The sequence below is a fragment of the Enoplosus armatus genome, chromosome 18 (genome assembly GCF_043641665.1).
Source record: "Enoplosus armatus isolate fEnoArm2 chromosome 18, fEnoArm2.hap1, whole genome shotgun sequence".
NCBI lineage: Eukaryota > Metazoa > Chordata > Actinopteri > Centrarchiformes > Enoplosidae > Enoplosus > Enoplosus armatus.
In genome coordinates, this window is record NC_092197.1 from 8,358,642 (window position 1) to 8,381,424 (window position 22,783).

The 22,783-nt window shown below is 40.2% G+C and overlaps 2 protein-coding genes across 3 annotated transcripts in view; both read left to right on the plus strand.

Annotated features, from left to right (window-relative positions):
- Positions 1-245: 245 nt before the first annotated feature.
- On the plus strand, positions 246-6,266 carry ak1 (adenylate kinase 1). Of its 2 annotated transcripts, XM_070924622.1 has the most exons (7): positions 246-332; positions 4,141-4,178; positions 4,923-4,958; positions 5,057-5,220; positions 5,686-5,802; positions 5,890-6,081; positions 6,179-6,266. In XM_070924622.1, the coding sequence occupies exons 2-7, from the start codon at positions 4,172-4,174 to the stop codon at positions 6,242-6,244; spliced, it is 582 nt and encodes a 193-aa protein (XP_070780723.1). In that variant the 5' UTR covers positions 246-332; positions 4,141-4,171; the 3' UTR covers positions 6,245-6,266. The 2 variants fall into 2 exon arrangements, with proteins under 2 accessions (XP_070780723.1, XP_070780722.1); XM_070924621.1 differs by lacking the exons at positions 246-332; positions 4,141-4,178 and adding an exon at positions 4,746-4,794.
- A 7,096-nt stretch (positions 6,267-13,362) lies between these two features.
- The window catches only part of eng (endoglin), a 34,472-nt gene continuing 25,051 nt past the window's right edge, over positions 13,363-22,783 (plus strand). The window contains exons 1-2 of the mRNA XM_070924980.1: positions 13,363-13,404; positions 14,390-14,541. Coding sequence (XP_070781081.1) covers positions 14,484-14,541 — 58 coding nt within the window. The 5' untranslated portion in view covers positions 13,363-13,404; positions 14,390-14,483. The remainder of the gene's footprint in view (positions 13,405-14,389; positions 14,542-22,783) is intronic.

Sequence of the window (22,783 nt, forward strand, 5' to 3'; positions counted from 1 at the left end):
AACATTTTAAGTTTATAAGAAGGCTGCAGTGAGTCATGAGCAGCCAGTCGTGCATTCTGCCACAGCCCTCCCCTCCTCTCCCTGTGCCTCTAATTTCACCCCTGCCTCCTCCTGTCCGTCATCCTTTTTCTCCCTCCCTCACTCTCCTTGTCCGTTCTTCCTGCCTCTTACCCAGAATGCAACGCAGGCTGAGCAGGCTCAGCTGAGCTATAAAAAGGCATAGCATGGGGGAGGGAGGGCTGCCGTGCAGCAGGAACTGTGCAGACACACACACGGGGATCCAGGGACGGCAGCCCCTTGCACTGGGATCTAGAGCACAGCGCGAAAGAGAGGTCAGTACAGAGGACAAAGGCTCCATAGAAGAAGAAGAAGCATGAAATGACAGGGACCGGGTGTAACTCTGTCAGAGGGACTGACTAATAGAGAGATGTCAGAGAGAAAGAGTGTGGGCAGGCAGAGTGGGCAGGGCTGTTTGATGGGATGGAGAATGAGAATAAGACTGTAAAGGTAAACTGTCATTTGGTTTCTTGAGACACTTTGGTGAGTCACACTGTTTAAAATGGTTGACATTGTCAGGAGATCAGGCATTTCTGCAAATTGCAAAGGCATGTAGCTCTTGTGTGTCACTCACAGTGATGGCAGTCAATGGATGTCATCATTATTTTGCTAAAAGAAAATATGTATTACCATCATTGATTCTTATTTTTTACTCCAGACATTTGCTCTGACATTTCATAGCAGATGGTTTGCCTTAACTCTAAAGGCATGGTAACATTGTCCTCCACCTTCACCCATTAAAGGGCATTTTCATACAAGCTGCTCTAGCCTGTTAATTCCACTGCCATGCCTCTAGCCCCTGTAATGGTCATTAACAACTGATTAGGGGCTGAGTACTATTGATTCTTGTGAGTAGAAGGTGCACATTAAAGCTTGTAATTTAGAATACAAACATGTTCCACAGCGGCTAACACTAACACTGAAATGATCTCGCTCCATCCCTTCACAAACATCACGGAATATCTCCCACTGCACTGACGTCAAAGGGTCCCCTGTTCTCCCTTAAAGGGACAGTACGCTCAATTAATTTGCAGTGTGCCTTAGTAACCACAGTCCACAGAGAGAATGCTCTAATAGATCATGTGCTCAGTACTTTGTCTTCACTCCTGTTGCTTCGAGTGCTAGTCAGTGAAAGCTTCGTCCCCATGTGCTTTTTGAGAATGGTTGACACACTATCCCTTAACAGCTGCAGACTGACCGAGTCTTTTTATAGCTGGGCTGAATGTTAAAAAACAGTAATAAGACATGAGGGCGGGACAGATGAGATGGACTAACACAACGGTGGGGGTTGCGTTGAGTCTAGTAACTCTATATTTCAATTCAAGGATAGAATTACAAAAATCAGGTTCTCTGAAGTACTCTTACATTCTGCATTAACAACGCACTCAGTTGCATGGTTACTACATTACTTTATTCATGTAGTTTTCAGAGATTTGTGCATTTTAAGGGAAACAATATGGATTCAATCCTAGTTCAACATTTGTCGACAATATAATAAAGTTCAGTTCAAACACCTTGCCACATCTCCAGCACTGATACAGCCTCTGTTGGGAAATGTAGCACAATCACACAGCAGCAAAGCCATGTAATACTTCACTGCATAGCAGGTTTCTGTTCCATAATTCCACGCAGTATTGAGCGCAATTCCCACACCGAGAGCCATGTAATGTTGTTAGCACTGTATTACAACCAGAACCATGTCTGACATGCCAAAGAAGCAGGGGACTCAGACGATGGCACCATAATAGGCCAGAGAGGGATTCCCAAACCGACTTGGTGCTGACTCAGACGCCAGCCTCCAAGTGACATTTACACAGACCACAGGGCTAATGGCCACTGACATAAAACTGGACACCTGAGAAGCAGCACCACCAGTACTGAGGAGCGCTGCATGTGAGAATCAGTGAACAAGCTGGTAGCATTTGCAGCTTTGGTGTATATTCTGTAGTGTATCTTTATGATGAACCAGACACCACGTGTTAGCTCCAGAAATATAAACATCGATCATTTGGACCATGTACAGTGTAGTAAAATTATATGTTTTTCTCTCTCTGCTGCAGTGTAGCTACAGCTAATATCACCTTTCTAATACTCTACATTCCTTAAAGCTTACTTATCAAGCTGGCACTATAGTGACAGATTATATTATTATAGTATTTGTTGGAATAGCAGGTATGTGCCAGTGAGCAAACAGCCACATTGTCACAAGGTCAAATCCAAGTCAAATCTAATCTAATGTCACTGCCCCATTCATATATCTTGTAAAGTAGGGCTAAGTCTTCACAGAAAGACAATATATCTCATATTTATCTCATCCTAATTTAATTTATTCTTTTTTATTGTCTGTGTAGATTAAAATTCCATGATTATACTCAAGATATTCAACACTGTACCTATAAAGATATTTGCAATTATGATGTTTTGTGTACAGTATGTATCTCCCTGCTGACTATGCCAGGACACATAAATCCAAGCTTGGACCTCACCATGTAACCTAAGAAATCAGACCTTTGCCCTTTGTCAAAAATGTGGTTTCACTAAACTCAGACCAGCAACTTCTCTGGTTACTTGATGACCACAGTGTGCACATGTGTGTGATGTAAATAACCAGGTGACAAGCAAATACAATCGCCAAACTGGAGAATGCATAAGTGTATGGGAAGGCGAATGTCACTGTAACAGAATAATAGATACAGATAGTATATAATCCATATACTGCACATTTACAGGTGGCAAAAGGTGGCTTTCTGACTCCTAATTCATTCCAAACATGAATCGGACGTAGCTGTATTGAATATATCAAATGTAATTAAAATACATGCAAAACTGAGAACTTCCATATAGTCAAAGCAGATGCAAAACAAGGTGGTTATTTAGGCATAGAGGCGACACATGTTGAGCCAAATCTTAAAGTTATTTAAAGTCAGTTCTTTCAAACGCACCCTTTTTCAATCTGAGACATGTGACACAGGCAAGCAGCTCGTTGAAGATATCTTTTTACACATGCCAGCACCAATGACCCCCCCGGCCTCCTTCCTCATTCTTCGGTCTAAAGGAGAAGCGTAAACAGGAAACCATGCAGCTGTTGTCATCTTTAGATATATTCAGTACTGTTAATACAGAACAATAGGCATTTCCTGTCTCAATCAAACTTTGAGGGACTTGAATTATTGTGGTCTTATTCTGAATTTGCAGCATAAAATAATCCCACTTGCTACAGTCAAAAGCTTCTACTGTCTGGTCTATCGCAAGAGAGTTAATTTGCTGTTGAGGGGTGCAACCAAACACTGTTAAATGTAATACTAACATTTTATCAGTGATGAGACATATTGTAATAGCTACTTAGTGTTGTAATGCTCTTGAGTGCGGCTACATTGCAATGTCTTTATTAATACAAACACTGAAAATTGATTCTTCAGTATATACATTACAGAAAAATGCTCCAATTACTCAACCTTGAAATATTTAGAGAGACGCATATGTCAACACAGACAATATTATTACCAGCAATACTAATTCTATTACCAGTACAGCTTCTTCTACAGATGGTTTTTATGTGTTTGTGAGGAGGAAGTGAGTCTGGAATTCAAGGGTATCCAGTCTACAAAGAGCAGGCTACTACCAAAGAAGTGGGTTTCTTAACAGCAGATAATGTTACATTATATTCAGTATTTTACAATATTCACTATAAATAAAGAATATTATGTTACGTATCAATTAAAGGAAATGCCTTTGGGGAATTATAGTATGACCTTGATTATGCTGCTTCAACATTATAAATAAGTAACTGTTAGGACTTCGGGATTTACAAGAGGAAGCAATTTATTTGGAGAGTCCAAAGTTAATATTCGATTAACTATCAAATGCTCAAAGTGTCACTTGTCTTTTCTGACCCATGCTTTAAAATGAACCCCTGTAATGTAACACTTATTATCTGCTTTTCACCAAATACAGATTGTTAGTTTACCGCACAACGATGGACTCTCTAAATAAAGTGTAACCCACTCAAATTCTATTGGACTTGGTCAAAATATCTGCTGCAGTGAACTTATTTACTTTTCTGTGTCTTTTCCTATCTTTTAGTTGAAAGAAAACACTCATCAAACGCAACACAATGGCAGGTAAATATTTTATCATGTAAAATTGATTAATGATGTGGAAAATGTTCATTTGTATTTTCATTATTAATGTTATGGAGGTAAAATAAGGCAGAGGAAGACTTGTTGTGTTTTCTTGGACTCTACTGCCCTCTTCTGGTGATTTTTAAGAATACAGTGTAGGTCTTACATTTTACATTTGGATGCACTGTGTTTTGATATGGTATTCCTTTTTTTATTGAAAAATAGATTATTGTGATATATTACATTTAATTAACAACAGAACACTGTATAATAATAATAATAATATAGTTATTGTATGATATAGTTGCACGCATTACCATACAATGTAGTTAAGAACAAGTCCAAATGTGTTTTCTCTTCATTTTTTTTCCACATTTGTAGGATTTATCACTCTTGACTTTTCCTGTATATTCCCTGTGAACAGTTATACCTGGCTACATAATATTATTAGGTGACAACAGTTGCCATGGCAACACTGTTTGAGTAATAGCACAAACCTACGGCAAAGCAAGCTCAGTCAAAGCAGCCTAGTGGACCAGGCGACACTGTGCCCTGCAACTAGAAAAAATGGGAAATACGTGTACTGCTGATTCCACTGAATGCCTTTGTCGAGATGGTTTGTTACAAAAATCCTTTGCTAGTGACCTTAACTTTTGTTTATCTATTTATTTTTCTGGATCAGAAGAAAGCTTTACCATATCACACACATGGACTCATAACCTCTTTTGCACATGCTCATTTCAGACAAAATTAAGGACGCCAAGATCATCTTCGTTGTGGGTGAGTACACTCAGTTTGTCTCATTTTACACCACACAACACATTTAACCACTAACAGCTATCCCCCTCATGGTATACTGACGCTTTTTTCTTTTTCAGGTGGGCCTGGCTCTGGAAAGGGCACCCAGTGTGAGAAGGTAGTTGCAAAGTATGGCTACACCCACCTGTCATCTGGGGATCTGCTCCGTGCTGAGGTGGCTTCTGGCTCTGAGAGGGGCAAGCAGCTCCAGGCCATCATGCAGAAGGGAGAGCTTGTGCCCCTGGTAAGATAGTGTTACCTATAATAATAATTTTCAAAAAGGTATTTATATCTTGTGCAACTTGTACTTATAAGCAAGGATCACTGTCTTTACATACTTGTGCAATACCAAACAAAATGTGTGCACAGATAAGATAAAATATGTAGCTAAGTTCTTAAAATGCTTCCTCAGGTGCCACTTTATTAGGTACACCTACACTGTAGCTAAAACGTATGCAGTCTAATACAGCAGTCCTGCAATAAATCCTACTTTCATGAAGGCTATAATGTAGCTTGTGAAGCTGTTGAACTGTATGACATTATACAGAGAGGCGTTTTTGTTATTTAGCCAACCCTCATTGATATTTATGGGGAGGACAAAATAAGAGAAACACCTGTCAGCATAATAAACTGGCAACTGAGTGTATTTTCTGCCAGAAGTGCCATATCATTGTGAAGGTTGATCATAATACCTTGAGTTTGCTTTCAGGACACAGTCCTAGACATGATTAAGGATGCCATGATCGCCAAGGCTGATGTCTCCAAGGGCTTCCTTATTGATGGCTACCCCCGTGAGGTGAAGCAGGGCGAGGAGTTTGAGAAGAAGGTAGGCGAGGGCACGAGATGTTGGTCTATAATTCATCCCTGCAACACTGGAAAAACCTTAAATGAACAAACTTGTCTTTGATCCCAGATCGGCAAACCCTGCCTGCTGCTGTACGTTGATGCAAAAGGTGAGACCATGGTCAAGAGGCTTTTGAAGCGCGGTGAGACCAGCGGCCGTTCTGATGACAACGAGGAGACCATCAAGAAGCGCCTGGATTTGTATTACAAAGCAACTGAGCCAGTCATTGCCTTTTATGAGAGCCGTGGCATTGTCAGGAAGGTGCGTACGACTGCTGTGAATCAAAAAACTAGATGTGAATGTGTGTGTGTGAGTCCGACATAAATTCTCACACATGGTGTCATCTTGCTTTGCCTAGGTTGACTCCGAGTTGCCAGTGGATGAGGTCTTCAACCAAGTCTCCAAGGCTATTGATGCACTGTAGTAAAACAACTAGATGACTTGTGTCTGGTTGTTGTTGTTTTATTTTTTATTTTCTCAGTATCAATTTCATAAGAACAAAACAAAAAATTAACAGCAACAGAAATAATACCCCTCCCACTCATCGTGGTTAAAAGAAACTGAAGGCCAAAGATGCCTTAACTCTACTCCTACTCCAGAAATAGGAATCTACAGTTTTAAGATCACAAATCTGCTTAAAGTAGCATCTGGAAATCCATGATATTGAACAATGGCAGAGATCACCTACTGTGCACAAACGGGTGAAACTCTGCATACATGTACCCTGACAGAACTTTTTAATTACTTTTTCCAACCACCATGGACTTCATACATTTACAACTATATTTAAAGCACAGAAACTATCTAGTTTTTTCATCAAGATATACACGTGTTACATGGGTGTCTATAAAGTGATATATGTAAAAAAAAAAAAAGAAAAGAAAATTAAAGTATGAGGAAAAACATATATTTTATATTAGTTTATTAGTGGTGACTGTTTTTGAATATTGAAAAGATGCACTTTCCAATGACATGCAATCTACAGTACTTCTATTCAATAGTACACAGATATTGTGACATTGTGAGTAATCTAGGACAACCACATACACACACATAAACAAGGGACTTTGACAACGCTACAAAGTTGAAAAAGGAAACGCTTTTCTATTCAGAAAACATGGTCAAGGTGCTGGAGCATGTAGACACAACAGGATACAGGACATGCTGCTGCAGCCATAGTTCACTCCTGTTATTATAACTTTTCCTTTGAGCCCGTGATGACCAACAGGTCTTCCTTTACCTCTCACCTTCCTCACACACACACACACACACACACACACACACATCCAGCTGGCCAAGAAAACACTGCAACAGGTATCCGGACTACCCTCCACGGAGAACTCTGATCATGACTCTGCGCCGTAGGGATGAGGAAGAGGAAAGCGGCTTCTGAGGGGGGACAGGATGTGTCCATCGGAAAGTCAATCAAGAAAAGGCGTCTGTAAGCACTTTCATAAAGTCATCGAGGATGCTGCTTGAATGCTTGGAATGCTGCTCATACTTCATAAAGGTACAAAACAAAGGGGAAGAAAGGAGGTGGCAGTGGTATTTATCACGTACAGCAGAGAGAGAAAGACAGAGACACGTCTGTGAATGTGGGGGAGAGGGGAAACTGTGTGTGGAGTCTATTGTGAATTACATTTGAAGATGACCTCTTGAACTGCCAAGTACAGAACATTTGAGCGTGACAATTTACTTAAAGGCCCTGTGTGTTGGATTTGAAAATCTGACCTCCTGTGGTAGCGAGGCAGACAGCACTGGGCTACACACCATTTTCTATTTGAAATAAAATTGTCATCTCTCCTCAAATAAAGTAGCAATGCAAAGACCTACAATAAAGGAAATAATAGTAGATGATCAGCGCATTCATTTTGGTGAAGGAATAATCGACCACATGGACAAAAGCCTGCATCCAATCATGTGAGGAGCATTTATTCAATCTTCAGCTGTAGGTACGTGTCAACAAAATAATATATTTTCTCCCTACCTGCAGAACTAATGGTGCTTATTAACCCACTTCTATGGTCATCACCATAGAAGTGGGTTAATAAGCAAATTGCACATTTGCAAATGTAACCTTCTGTGTAAGGCTTCCACCAAGGCAGATACATGATGAACCTTAAAATTTAAATTGTGTGCACTTACTGTAGCTACAGAGTCTGACATAATTGCAAGGAAAAAAAGAAAAAAAGGGTAATTTTTCAATTAGGCTTGTAATACAACAGTGAATCAGATGAAAAATCAAAAAAAAATATGAAAGCTTGTCAGTTACAGACATACTGTATGCATGCATACTGTATGGATACATGCATATTATAGACATGCATACATGATACGTTTATTTTTGCTGTCAGATGACTTTTCTAAAATAAAAAAGGCTAATAGCCCAGAAATCAAATACATGAGTAGCTCATGAATTCTGAAAAGAGTCTGGTGGACTGAATGTAACCTGGTCATGCAGTATCTCCTAAAAAAACATGTGGTGCTACCAGGCAGTTATTCATCCAAGGGTGATACGAGGACATTCACAGATTCAAACATGGCTAGCTATGCTCAGAAAATAACCCTCTCTTTAGACTGTCCAAGACAATTACATGCGGCTTTGTGGCTCCAGTGTAAAATTATCCAGGACCACTTACTTAACTGAATCCCAACTGCACTTCCAGCAAAACCCCCTGAATAATATTCAAAAGTGAGGTATGATTTTGCGAGACGTCTATCCCTATAATGAAGGCCCTGTCAATTAGCTGCCTTATGGGATTGTAGATGTACATTCTATGACTTTGTAAGGCTGGCGGGCTTCTGTTAATCTAGTATCAGTCTCGGATATTACCGGTGCAAGGCCATGCGTCAGATCCCCCTTGGAGGACGATAAGGAAACGAGTAAGCCGGCGCATACACTTTATTCTCTCTCTCTCTCTCCTCTGCTATGTTCTGTGGCGGACTGGCTGGCTGGCACCACAGAGACCCAGTGGCACCGTGCGGGAACCAACGTCAACCCGTGATGAAAGACGATGGCCGATTGTTTCCTGTTATTGAAACACTACTCATGGGCGGGGGTGGAGTGTTGGGGGAAGGCTCCAATAAAAAAGGAAAGCCGTTGAAGGAGAGTGCTACTGTAGAAGTGTCCTTTGGCCAGCCTCAGATGTGATGGAGTACCTTATATGAATGCCAACAGTGACATATGCCTCAGCAACTAAATCCAAGTCATGCCAACTGCTGAAGGATTGCAATCATTTAAGTAACAAAGAGTACAAGTCGAGCAAAATCGTCTCTACTTAGTGTAGTATCCCTTGTGCATTTCTTTGTTCGTGCTGCCTGAAGGAATGAGGTCAAGGCGAGTTCACAGAGTCAATGAGCAGAATATCAACTAGTCTCAGAAAACAAGGCTCTGTGTACCACTGTTGTTAATGCACTGTGGGATTTTTTACACTTTGACACGTCGATTAGCCTAGTTAGTCATTAAGCACTTGTGGTCTGCAATCGTGGATTAACTAGATTAGGCCTGTTGTGTGTCTACAGTTCAAGTGCACATTAAACTCACTTCAAAATTATTGAGGCATATATATTCTTTTGATAGCATATTGTGCACGTGCATTATTAGCTAAGATTTACATTAAGCTGTTTGCTGCTTAGTGGGTTATTAATGCTTAATTTACAGTGGGTGGAGACATTCTAACATTTCTGTTCATAAGAAATATTTATCAGCTTGTCAGGTCACACCTGTCCTGGTTGATAACGCCAATAAAGATTCCAAATCAGAGCCATCACACTAGTTTCACATTATTAAATTTGCAGGCCTATACTGTCACCTTGAAGACGTGTATTTACAATATTGGCAACTTGCCTGCATTAAATTTCTAGTAAACAATCTTTGTCCTGCAACTGTATGTTGTTCCTGTGATGTGCAGGTACAGTATGTTCCTGAATAACCAATTCCACATATAGGAAAGGAGATGCGCTTCACTTCAAACTCTCAACTTTTTATTATTTTGTTTTAATATCAAGATCAGGAACAAATTTAACTGAAAATAGCTTGACTGGCTTTTCTCACTGAAGAGTGAATGGAAGAGGATCGGGCTTGTTTCTGCTCTCCTGTTGTGTACCAGTGTTGCTGTTAATAGGTATATCACGTGACACACACGGAGCCAAACAGACTTGTTTGTATGTGAAATTTAGTTTGCTGCAGCAATTGTGTAATTGTTCTAAATGCTTTTGAATCATCGTCCAAGTCAAGCCTACATGTCTGTTTTTCTGTTCTCCTCTGCTCTGCCAATGGACTTTGTGTGGAGAGTTGATTTGACGGAAAGATGACTCCTCCGAGTCTGCTCAGTACAGAAAGGATGTTGTGTCTACTCGTTGCTCCAGTCCATTTTTCCTCACAAAGTACTGGTGGTGCAGCAGCCAAAGACAAATGCTGTTCCTCCATGTTTAGGTTTTATTACGATAAACTAATTAACAAATAATAAAGACCAAAATATATGTATTTTTTAATATGCAGATACAAAATATGATATGAAACACAAGACATACCACTAGCAACAACCAGTGAGTTCACAGTAAATACGCAAATCTATTTTGTAATTGTGTGTGGCTCTGACATTTAACTGTCAGCCCATACACCGACGCCACACCCACACAGGTGTCTTCACTCATTTTGGTTGATTGGACCTCCTCTCAGGACTGTGTGAGTGTGTACAGACTGAGCTTGATCCATTTTTAATCAAATTTGTTTCACCTGTGCCCTTCCTACTGCGACAAGTCAAAAATGTCCGTTCACTCTCCTGTTGCAGTTGTCAAACTTACACATTTACACCATTTGTTAGAACTGTGACAAGTCACTCCCTCGGTCACTGTTTCACCACTCCCAATAGGGTAAATTTAGAGTTTTATATAGTACATTAGAAGTGATTTCAAACACAGCCTTGGTAATCTCACTTAATTCCCTGCACACTGTAGTTCCACCTGACTTCAACCAATGCAGAGCTCTAATCAGAATAAATAAAAACACCTGTGTGAGTATGAAGAGTCTTTTTTTAAATAACTGTTGTAGACTTATATGTGCTGTTATTAATGGGTCATTGTAAAATCCAATGGGTTTAACGCTTAGTCTAATTTATGGGTCCATTTTAAGTTGAATCCGCACACAAATTTCACTAAAATAAGAATCAGGCCTCCTTCCACTGGCATACAACATGTCCAGCTGATATGTCATATTTAGTATGCATCAATTGCCTGCGCATGACTAGTGAAAAGTAAGAAAAATTGTAATGAAGTGGTTTAAATATTCATGTTGTGTCTAAAGCACAAATTCAGACATTTGAGCAATTGGAGGTTTGCGTGTGGACAAACTACACTTTAATTACCAAAGAATAGCACCTGCGAATTGAAAACAGGTAAATACTTTTCACTAAAATGCACTTGCTAATATCTTTCAATTATGCATCAGTTTCCTACAGTATAGACCATAAAATGTAGCACTGACCTTTAACTGATAATAGCTGAATAATTTCCATAATAGCACTGTAATTACACTGGAATTGCCTCCCGAGGCATACAAAAACTCACTTCTACATCACTGGTTATATTTTAGTATATGTGAAAACATATGTGTTCAAGCATGTTTCTCTCACAGTGACGCATCATGAAACCATGGAATTAGCTCAGGGGACATGATTAGAAATCGACCTGGAGATATATTGATGAGAGGAATGTCTGAACCTTGTTGTGAGACTGCAATATAAGAGGTGACAGGATGAGACGATAATTACAACATACTCACTGAGCTTTCTGTTCTCATCACTGTCAGTACTGTTGTCATTTAATTTTGCAACACGACAAAGACAGACCCGTGTTGCACTGTGCTGTGTTGCAGATGTGTCGCGCGTGCTGTGCAGGTGGAAAGCTGGCAATGGCTCTGTGAACATGTACATACAATTGTGTTCTCTGTAGGGGGTCTGCTTTGCAATGTCAGTGTATTTATGTGGTAAGACAGGTAACAATCACATTCTAACCAAAGAACAACAGCAAGCCACGTTCAAACAGAAGGGAACACATCACACACACTTACAGATAATAAGGATACACATACAGAATGGAAAGAAACAACCTGTGGAAACGCTGTGTGGAATTTTAATTAAAAGTATATAACTGAAATATTGTTTTCTTTGTGTTAACTGTAGCCAAACTACAACTGTACTTTACATGTAAAATTCCATCATACTGAGCCTATAATTAAAATGAATCTAACAAAACATTTGTGACAACAATGTTAGGATATTACTAATATAGGTGGTGTTCTGTTCTGTTGAATTAAACTGGTATGACTCATTTCCACAAAATTCATCTCCTTTGTGGTGAAACCTTGGTTGTTTCATCCATCCTTTGTCTAAATACCCTAATGTTAGTCCACTGTGGGACGTACAACTACAATTTGCCACATGAGAATATATATTCAGGGAAAACAAGAGAAATTATTATTTTCGTCATCATCATCATCATCATCATCATCATTCTATCAATATCAAATGTCTGACATTTGATTTCTCCTTTTTTAATCTAACCATGTCTTAGACCAGATAAGGCTTGAATACATCACTGTCCGCTGTGGGACAACATTGCTTTGGCACTTTAAAGGAATAGTTTGAGATTTTAGGAAATATGCTTATATGTTTTCTTGTCAAGAGGTAGATGAGAAGACACTTTCATGTCTGTCCGTTAAATATGTATGCTAATGAGTATTTGTTACAGTCAGGAGATGTTTAGCTTAGCTTAGCATAAAGACTGGAAGCAGTGGGGAAATGCTAGCCTATCATCATTCATTCATTTATATCTCCTTTACTCAATCCATACAAAAAAACAATATAAGAATGACAAATTGTGGTTTTACAGTCTCCTCTGGTTGCCTGGCAACCTCATGGTGATGACAAGACTCAAGGAAGACACTGCACTCGTTTTACACTTTTTGTACAGATTAGCATAGACAAATTAGATATTTTTCCTTTCACCTTTTGCTTGAAGTCTTTAAGTTAAAGCTAACCGCCTTCTGGCTGTAGGTTAGCTTAGCCAACAGTCAAAAATTAGAGCGGTCTCAATCAAGAAAGCGGATTAGCATATTTCCCAAATTGTCGAACTATTTTAGCAATATCACCCTGAGACCTGGAGGCTGAAGACAGAGAGAGCTCAGCAACTGTAGGCCAGGCTGTCACAGAAAAATAATTCTACCATATACACCTAAAGATAAATACTATAGCTACAGGGACCTAGTATTAAATATAACAGGCGTGTTCAGTAGGCTACTATAAAATCACAGCACTGACTGAGTTGAGATTTTATACGTAGTTTTAAAAGAGTGTATTGACCAGATAAGACACGCTGACTGGGGCAGCACTGACTTGGAAAAGAGAAAAAAAGAAAAAGAAAAAGAAAAGGCCGGTGGGAGGGGTACTGAAGTAAAGCTGCACCGCCCCGGCAGCACAAAAAGTTAGGAAAGTCCTGACATCGTTACATCGCTGAACTCAGCCACAACCTCTCCTTGTGGATTATAAAGCCTACCTTATTCAAGAAAGCCACTCTACCTAAACAGTAAGTTTTTGTCATTCATAACTTTGTTTTCACGCTCATGTCGTCTCGGGGGTGTGTGGTCTGTTAGATTTCCCTGCTAGTCTGGAGGGCAGAAACTCAGCCACTCTTCACTTAGTCCTCGGACGGTCCGCTTCATGTCTGTTACAGACTAACGTGAGACATGAGGTCAAATAACGGTACAAAGTGCTACATGTTGTGGGGATCCTTAGGGGTCCTCACCTTTCAGATTACTATTTCGCCTCATTAGTTCCATTTATTATTATGTTATTAGTGTTTATTAGTGGACTCAAGTCCTCGTTCACAAATCAAGCTTTTTTTTTTTTTATTTCAGTACACTTTTAGTAGTCATGTTACTCGAAAGGACGTTTTTCTCTTACAGAAAGAAGTCCGGTGACTTTTTGTTTTCCTTTGGAAGTGCATAAACAGTTTACACAGGCTCTTCCTTTCCCTCTATATGAATCATATAACAAGAGCAGTCTCCCTCTTATCTGATCTCGGCATTGTGGTTTTATTTAAAGAAAGCGATGCCGTAGTGCTTCCTGAAACAGTCGGCCAGAAGTTAGTGACCACCAGATAACCTCTGGGCTCAGACCCTCATTGTGCACCAGGAAGAGGGGCAGAAATATTGTGGGATTGTCTCAGGAGGAAAATCCTGTCATCCCAATGAAAGGAATTTAAGACATTTAAGCAACTTTTCCATCACTGTCAGTGTTGAGGGGATTGTGTACATGACCAATGCCCTTTGTGATCTTAATTGTTTTATTGCACGGAACTAGCATTTAATCAAATATATAAGTATATATATATTGATGAGTATATAATACTCATCAATACTTACAGCCAGCATCAGAGAATATATGAGAGTGACATGCATGAGGTTGACAGTTGGTCGCATATTTATCAACGTTCGCATCTCCTCATTTATTCTTTTCCCTGACCTTTTGACCTTTATGGACTGGAATTGTCTGCTCTCCCGCTGCCACAGTCATTGCTGCTCTGCCACTTGACAAGGACACTTCAACCACTGCCCGAGTGTCTACTCAGCCTCCACCAACTCCCCAAACCTAAGCTTCACAGAGATGGAGGGTCACGTGGCGCGCTTTGCCCTGCTTCTGTGCATCGCTGTTACAGCCTCTGGTAAGTGTACCGGCTGATAGGCTTTTGTTACTGGATTTTTTGCTAAAACATGCATGTGTTGAAAAGGGTATAACCTTAGAAAACAGACCGTAGGCCACTGGATTTAGTGGGTTTTGAGCCTCCAGGGCATAGTTCTGTCAACCTAAAGTTCAAAGGCAGATATTAATCCTGTCCTCTTCTGTGTCCTGACATCATTTAATTCTCAAGACATAAAAGATTGTCGTTTGCTCTGGTGTGTTTTTTCTTGCACGCTAAATCAGGATTTTACAACCGGTCTGTAGAGAGGTTATGTGCTAGTCTTTTGGCTTGAATGATGGTTTATCCTTACCACAACTCAAAGGTTAGAAAGAATACAATATCTGAATTGAGTAGGGAGATAAATATGACACACTAGTCCAAACATATGTACCTCCAAATGGTATTCAGGCTATTGAATCACTGTGTCATCTTGGGAAGCATTCGATTGTGTAGTTTTTCCGGTTTTAGTGATAAAGAATATTTTATTTAAAGACAGTCCAGGCACAAGAAACAAGTAAACATGTGGGGTGCTCATTGATTTTATGTGATCCTCCGCTGTTGGCCTCCTCTAACACCCCAGCCCTCTGGCTGCCTGTGGCTGCCCATATCAAATTCAAACCTGTAATCCATACAAGGTGGCAAATGGATCTGAAACCCTCCCCATGCCCTCAGGCCATAATACAGCCTCACACTCTGCACTGCTGCTTCGGGTTGTTTGGGTCTCACTTCCCTGCAGCAAGCTGGCATTTGGATTGGACACATGGCCACATGGTTTTCAATGAATAAGACAGTGCTAAATAGTTTATTATTTGATTTCCTTTTTGTGCAAATATCTACAATATAATGTTCCAAATCTTCTGATCTGATTTTATAAAGATCTAAATCAAAAGTCCATTATGTTAGACAGTACATTTTTTTTCATTTTTTTGTAGTTTTAAATCTGCTAGAGATTAAATGGTTTTACCAACCCATGAATCTGGTGGTTATACGTCTACTATATGAACTGCGCCCCAAAAAACAATATACACTTTCTGTTACAAGCTTCTTTTTAATAGTTGAATGTTAAGTACAATAAATGCCACACATGAAAGCATATTGCACCGAGCTGATATGTAACATGAACTGTCAGCAAAATAAGGTTGTCTGCATTCATGTTTCAATGCTGCACTTGGAGGTGAAACACTTCAGGGCCACACAACCTTTTCCTTACTCTGTGTCTACAAAGATACATCTGTGAAATAAACAGGCATTTTCAACTTGCTTTTTAAATACGCCAAAAATGGCCCTGGCAAGCATATATCACTTTTAAGATTATGTGCCAGAAAAACAAGCCTGTTCGCTGAATCTGGCTTCGTTGCTGACCTACTGTATGACAAATCACAATATTGCCACAAGTGCTAAACACCCTCTCAGCAGGGGTGCTGGTGGCAGGGATACAGAGGTATTTTTTTGGCCAACTGGCAGACTTGCGGAGAGTTGACCTCATGTAGCTTCCGCCGCAGGGGATCAGTCTCGCTGTCTGCTGGTGGAGTCTGTAAGGAGCTGTTTAGCTCAGCCTTAATTGCCTCTGTGACACATAGTCCTGAATTTGCTATCATTTTTTTCTTTCTTGAAAGAGGTTCCAAGGATTTTCTTTTTCTCTTCGTCTTATTTTTGCATCTGCTACAACACCTTTAGGAGAAGGCCCAGTTGGGGCTGTGACGCTGTTCTCAGACAGGAGGGGTACTCTGACCCTGTCTACCGAATGTTGAAGCCTTAATCAAAACATTAATGTGACATGTATGAGTTCCTCTATCTCAGGCATTGTTTATTCATCCTTACACAGTCCAGTACTGTCAAATTAATTTGCTGTTTTCTCTGACGTTGTCTCCTGGGCTTAGTACTGTGCTGCTGTTGAACCAATGAAGCACAAACATCAGGTGTGACACACAGTACACAAAATCACATTTGCACATTCCCAGACTGAACAATGTGCGGCAAAATAAAACAGCACCCATATATTCACTGTGATTTGCAGTCTGTTTGTTTAATAGCATCCTCGCCAGCTGCAAGTCTCTGTGGGAGCAGACACGATGTGAAAGTTCCTCAAAAGAAGAAGTAAACATAGAAAAAGTAAATCAAAAATAGCCCGCAGCCTGCAACAAATCCCACGGCACTCTTGGCCAGTTGCAGGCAGCGGTATATTGTGTTTTACCTGAGCTCAGTATTGCTTTAGATTTATTGAAACTTTTTATATGTTTGACCCCCTGTCAGCTCCTCGACGTCAAGCCTATTAAGTCCTTTTGTGATCTGAGGCATGGTCTGAATATACAGCAGCTGTTATGCTCACAGTTAAAGTAAGCCAAACACTCACATGGCCAGATTTACTGTGTATATATATCATAGATACATAACATGATTACCTTGCCAAGTCTGAGTCTGAGACTCATATACTACTTATCCACTTAATTTCCTGAAACTGGAAACTTAATTCTTCCTTAGAGCACCCCCCTGGCCTGTGTTCTCTTGTCATACATTTATTCATTTTTCAACAGATGCAACACGATGACGGGCAGATTAATGGAGGAATTGGTGTTTCAACACTATCACATTACTTGGCAATAGTTTGTCAGTAATATAATATTTCCATTGCTATAGACTAGTTATTTTAAATGTTCCCACTGGGCAACCTTAGATAAACTGTCTCCCAAACAATCTGACCAATTCAAAATTTAAAGACTCTATAGTATATGATGGATTAAGTTGAGTCTTGTCTGCCTGTCTAAAACCACAGGCAAAAGAACTCTTAATTTGACCCTGAAATTTGACAAGCACAGATGAATTATGTCCTGAGATGGTGTTTTCATCAGCGCTGGATTATTTATAAAATCTTCCCGTGCTTATCTCTCTCAAACCCAGAAAAGATCGTCCTTGCTTTCGCCTAACACCTTGATCATTAAAATTCCCTATATGTTGGCATCGGTTTGGCTCTTGTTTACAGCTCATCCATAATCTCCGGACAGGCTTCTGTCAGGCTCCAATAGAACAGACGCCATCACGCTGGTCTTAGTTGCACTACGCTGCCTCCCTGTGAGGTTAATTGTGTTTAAAAAAATGTATCTGTTTGTTTTGAAGGCCTTACATGGTCCAGCCTATGGGTTTATCTCTGAACGCCTGTGGTGCAGCAATTCATTTAAATTCCTTTAGTCATTTAACTGGGGTCATGTGTTTGTGCCATGATCATACAGGCGGTGATGCCTTTGCAATATTATCATTCATTGTCCCTCTATGTTGCTCAGCTGAATCCTTCCTTTTTAATAAAATGTGCTAAAGGCTTACTGCTCCTTTTCTCCAAGGCTTCTAACAGTATTGCCTGTTTTCATTTATTTGTTTGGACTTTACTCTTAATGTTGTTTATTTCAGTCTATTTGTGCAGTGTTAGTAGGCAGTTGCAACACTTTCTGGCAACTGTGCTGTTTAAAGGCATTTCATGAATTGATTTAATTTGGTAGGGATTTAGTATTCCTCATCCATAAAGTTTGGGGACAGAGTAGATTTTTAGTTTGTTTTACGGTTCAAGCTCCAAAAAGTGCTCCAAAAGTGCCTACATTTCCCCTAATGCAACTCAACAGTGTCTTTTATCAGATCTTCTATGCCCATGTTTTACAAACCCCACCACCTCAGTTTGTAACGCAGGCTTTCTGCTTGTAATTTTGGAGTCTCCAAGTCCAAGCTGAGGCATCCCTGACGACACCATCAGGGTGATTTTGTCACACTTGACAAAGCTCCTCCAGAGACACAGAAGTCACTATGCAACTGTTTTCACAGGCTAATTAATACTCCCCATGATGAGTAAACTGATCTTAATGTGTAAAGCTGGTGGAGTGTCCCTTTTAGGGCTTTTAAATCCTGCAATTTTTGCTAAATAAGCTAAAGCATAGCTAAAGGACTTCAAGAAATAGAAGTTCTCAGATTCTGTCTACTTAGCTGCTTATTACATGGGAGCTCCTCCATAGGAGCAGATTTTCAAATGTTTATTTCCAGACCACTTTATAACGGCAAGCACAAACCGCTACCACTTAAGCCGACTGCAGCAGTTGGACACATTAACAATTATCTATGCGTCTGACTGAAGTCTTTGTATTTAGTGATTTTATCCACTGTGTGCCCGGCATTTCCTGGCAGGGAAGCAGTGTTGAATATGCCCCCTGCTGCAACAACTTTCCCAGTGGGAGCCAGGCATCATGATATTAACTGCCAGACCTCCTGCTGCATTTCTGCCTACCCCAGAGTCTCCCTCCACGGGCTGAAGGAAAAGCACAAAAGTGATTAGCGAGCCGCTGGAGAAGGAGGGAGGGCTGTCTGAAAATGAACCTTAAAGAGGGAAAAAGAGCCAGACAGACAGACAGAGATAACAGAATTCATAAAGACTGATTCATGGAGACAGTAAGGGAGTGGGGGGTCAAATTTATGCGACTGAAAGAGAAGTAAATAAGGGATTAAAATAACAGAGAGATAGGAAAAAGGACAAGACAGAGATAAAGACGGGGAGATAAGGAGACCCAGTTAAATTATAAGTTAGAAAAAGTGAAAGTAAAAGACTATGAGTAATTAGATAAAAGAAAAAGAAACATAATCTACACTAACACATTTGTCGGTTGACAGAAATGGGGTGTCAGGAATTTAAAAAGAAAAGAAAATGGAAAGGGATGACAAAGGTTTCTCGGAAGGCATGCTGTATTAGAATAAGCCAAAAAAAGAGAGGAAAAAACGTCATGTTAAAAATGGCGTTGAGAGTCAAAACAGTCCACTTCCCCTGTTTTACTGTAGTGAGCCAGCTCTGCCTGCAGTCAGACTGGGTGGCAGGGAGACGCGACCACTTGTCGCTGCCGCAGACCGATTTCAATCTCCTTCAATGTTATGCCCCTCCCAAATAACAATCCATTTCTGACTGCCTTGCTTTTCCTCTGTTTGAATGCAGAATGCAGTGTGAGAGAGCCTCACCAACGCTGTGTTCCTCTCTTCTGTTTGTTCCCACATGATTTTCACCAGCTAACACTTGACTGTTTATCAAGATGGTTCTAGCATGAAATGTAACATATGAATATTGTGGGATCCTAAAAGAAAAAAATGACAATTGAATGGCATTTAATATAAGTTTTGACTGGCGATATGCATGATATATGATGCTAAGGGGGCATTTGTGTCAGTGTTCTCTTTCTGCTTTAAATTTGAAAGTTAATCCGGGAAATTATCGGTTATTTGTTCTGAATAATAAAAACAGGTTAAAATCAGATAAAAATAGTTAATCCTGCAATCTCCAGTTTCAGTATTTTTTTATTACTTGGAAGGACTCTGCAGTAATCTGCAGCACACTCAGCAGGTCTTTTGTGTTATCTCCCCATTTTTCTTTTCACTTTCTATTACCGGAAACATACTTTAGGCTGTCCCTGCCATGAGAGGACCCTGGTTTCTGTAAATTTCATTAAACAGTGTGCAGAAAACAAAAAAATATATACTTTTGGGTAAGAATCTAAAAACTTTTATACTGTATACAGTGTCTGGCCTTTACTTCTATGTTACATAACTAGGTCCCTAGTCAAGCCTGATTCTAAATAATTTAAGTACAGAAAGAGTTTAGTCATCTGTAATGCTCGTCATTACAGATTTCAGATATGGCTCTTTGTTGTATCCTGCCCGAATTTCTACTGAACATCATCACTGTGTGACTATGAGGTCTTTGCGCCCCCCGGCCCAATACTTTTCATTATGCAGTTGCATGAGCACTGAATGGCTCATTAGTAGTGAGCAAGATAAACGCCTCGTCAGCATGGCGACCACTTCTCCTCATGTCAACATGCCTGCTGTCTGCGCAGATAAGGCATGGCATTATGTACTCTTATCTCTAGGTCTGTCTGCCCGGTGGTGGTCAACCCTGGGGTCTACACAAACGCAGGAAATGTACCTGTGTATCAGGACAGAATTTGGAGGGAAAACTCTTGGTGGGTCAGCTGACTCACCTATGACTCTTAAGTCAAAGGTGTGCACAGTAGGGTTAAAGAAACTTCTGGGAGAGCTTCCGATCTCTGGCAAAACAAGAGAGTATTTTACATAATATGTCCTCATTTCTCTAAAACTTTTTTCACTTTAATTAATGAGGGTACCATCACATAGGGCAGAATCAGCCCCTTAATCTGTCCCTGGCAGAATAGCTATGAACAAAATATTCTAAAATGCCTCATGTCATGTTTTTGAACAAATGAAGAGCCTTTGCTCTTAACCTAATGGAAATTCCAACAAACCCTAAAATAGCATTTTAGAGAATGTTAATGCACTTTTGTACTAAAGACGGGAACATACTATCTTTCTGCAGAGACATACTTTGATTTCTAACGTGGTCAGTGCTGTACAATGTTACAATGTGCAGATGAGTGTTGTATAATAGCAAAACCTCTTGATTCAAGCACTGGGTGGGTAGTTTTCCTGTTGATTCAGGTGCCACACCGCTCAATCTGTATTTAGAAAGCTGAAATCTCTCTCTGAAGTCTGACTGTATGTATGTGTGTGTGTGTGTGTGTGTGTGTTTGATGAGAGAATCCTCGCTGGATTTGGACCTTGGATTTTTCATTTGCCCATATTTCTGTGATATGTCAGAAAGCAGAATATGTGACTCAAAGAAAAAGCCTTGAGACATCTGACAGATTATTTTAATCTGCTCATATACTGTAACTACAACAAATCCAACAGTCAAACTCTGGATACTTAATAATCTTTTCACAGACGCTGGAGGGAATAAAGTTACGCTTGTCAAACAACTCCTAGTCCAGACACTTCCATTAGTTAAACAGTGAAAATGAAATCATAAACTCAAAGCCAGCTCATAGATCTCTCTATGAAAACCTTTATGCTCTTAGAGGCCCAGTAAGCTTTTTTGTGAGTTGTCTCTACGTATGTAATTGTAGTCTTTGAACTAAAATATTCATCTTGGTGTTTCCCAACTGATTATAATAGAAAATATGCTTATTTTACAGATGTCACAAACTTTAATAGCATCAGAAAACAATGTTCGCTTGTTGTCTGGTGTGGAAGTATTAAAATAGTTGTGAATCAATTTGGGAGTGATATCTTCTTTGATCCTGCTTATTGCACTTTGGTGGTTTGTCGACTCTTTCGTTTAGACGCGGATCATGGCTTGCAACTTTGACTTCAGTTGCTTTAAATACAAAAAAATAAAATAACAGAGCCTTCATTAGTATGCCGCCCTCGTATCGGAAAGCATTAATATTTACTGGCAAAAATCAGTCAAGAAAAACGAGCTAATCTCTGTTGGTTCTCCACGAAGCATATGTTGTGCAAAGCTACATTAATCCTGAATGATTGGGAGCAACCACTGTGCAATGAATCTCAAGCGCTTCAATCTGCCGTGGTTGCTCGCAGTTAGCATGAAACTTGCTAAATTAGTCTGTCTATCCACCAATTAACACTCAGATGATTAATTGTGTTTTGCTGGTGCTCTTTCGGTGTATTGGGGGGGGGGCTAACCACATAAGTGAATGGAAGAGACGCACTATACCCAGTCACTGACAGTGTCTGGAATATGACAGATCACCTGAGAGTATATATGAGCATCAACATAAAAATGAAGGTGCATTTTTCATGGCTGCAGCTGCTGCTTTGCTTACAAAGGACCACGATCCATACGCTGAAATCAAATAATAGAGAATGGCTAATTACGAGCAACAGACATGGCATAAAGCGAGTGAGTGAACAACGGAGGAAGTGAGCCATAGACCTTCCATACGCCACTGTTGGACTTGTTGTTCCGCTGGCTTCCGACAACGATGAGACGACGGACGAATGGCTCCCAGAGGTGTAAACAGAGCTAGTGTGAAGACAGGCTGTCTCCAGGCCCGCTATCGCATCCTCAGTTCCTCTCCAGCAAACACTGGACGCGGGACTTGGCACACAGGCACACACATGAAAAAGTCTTAAGCCATTAAACTGACAAGGCTGATCAGCAATTTTTTTTTGATCGAATTTCAGGGCTTCAGGAGAGGGAGGTGAGATGGTCAGGAAGCTTGTGTGTTGTGTATGGAGTGTGTAATGTGTAGTATGCAGGGGTGAGAGGCCAGGGGACAGTGCAGGCCCCTGCAGAGCACTGATAAGAGCTTGTTTACCTTCCTGTGGATGGTCAGGCCTCAATCTGCAGTTGCGGAAACGCCGGGACAATAGGTGTGTGTATATG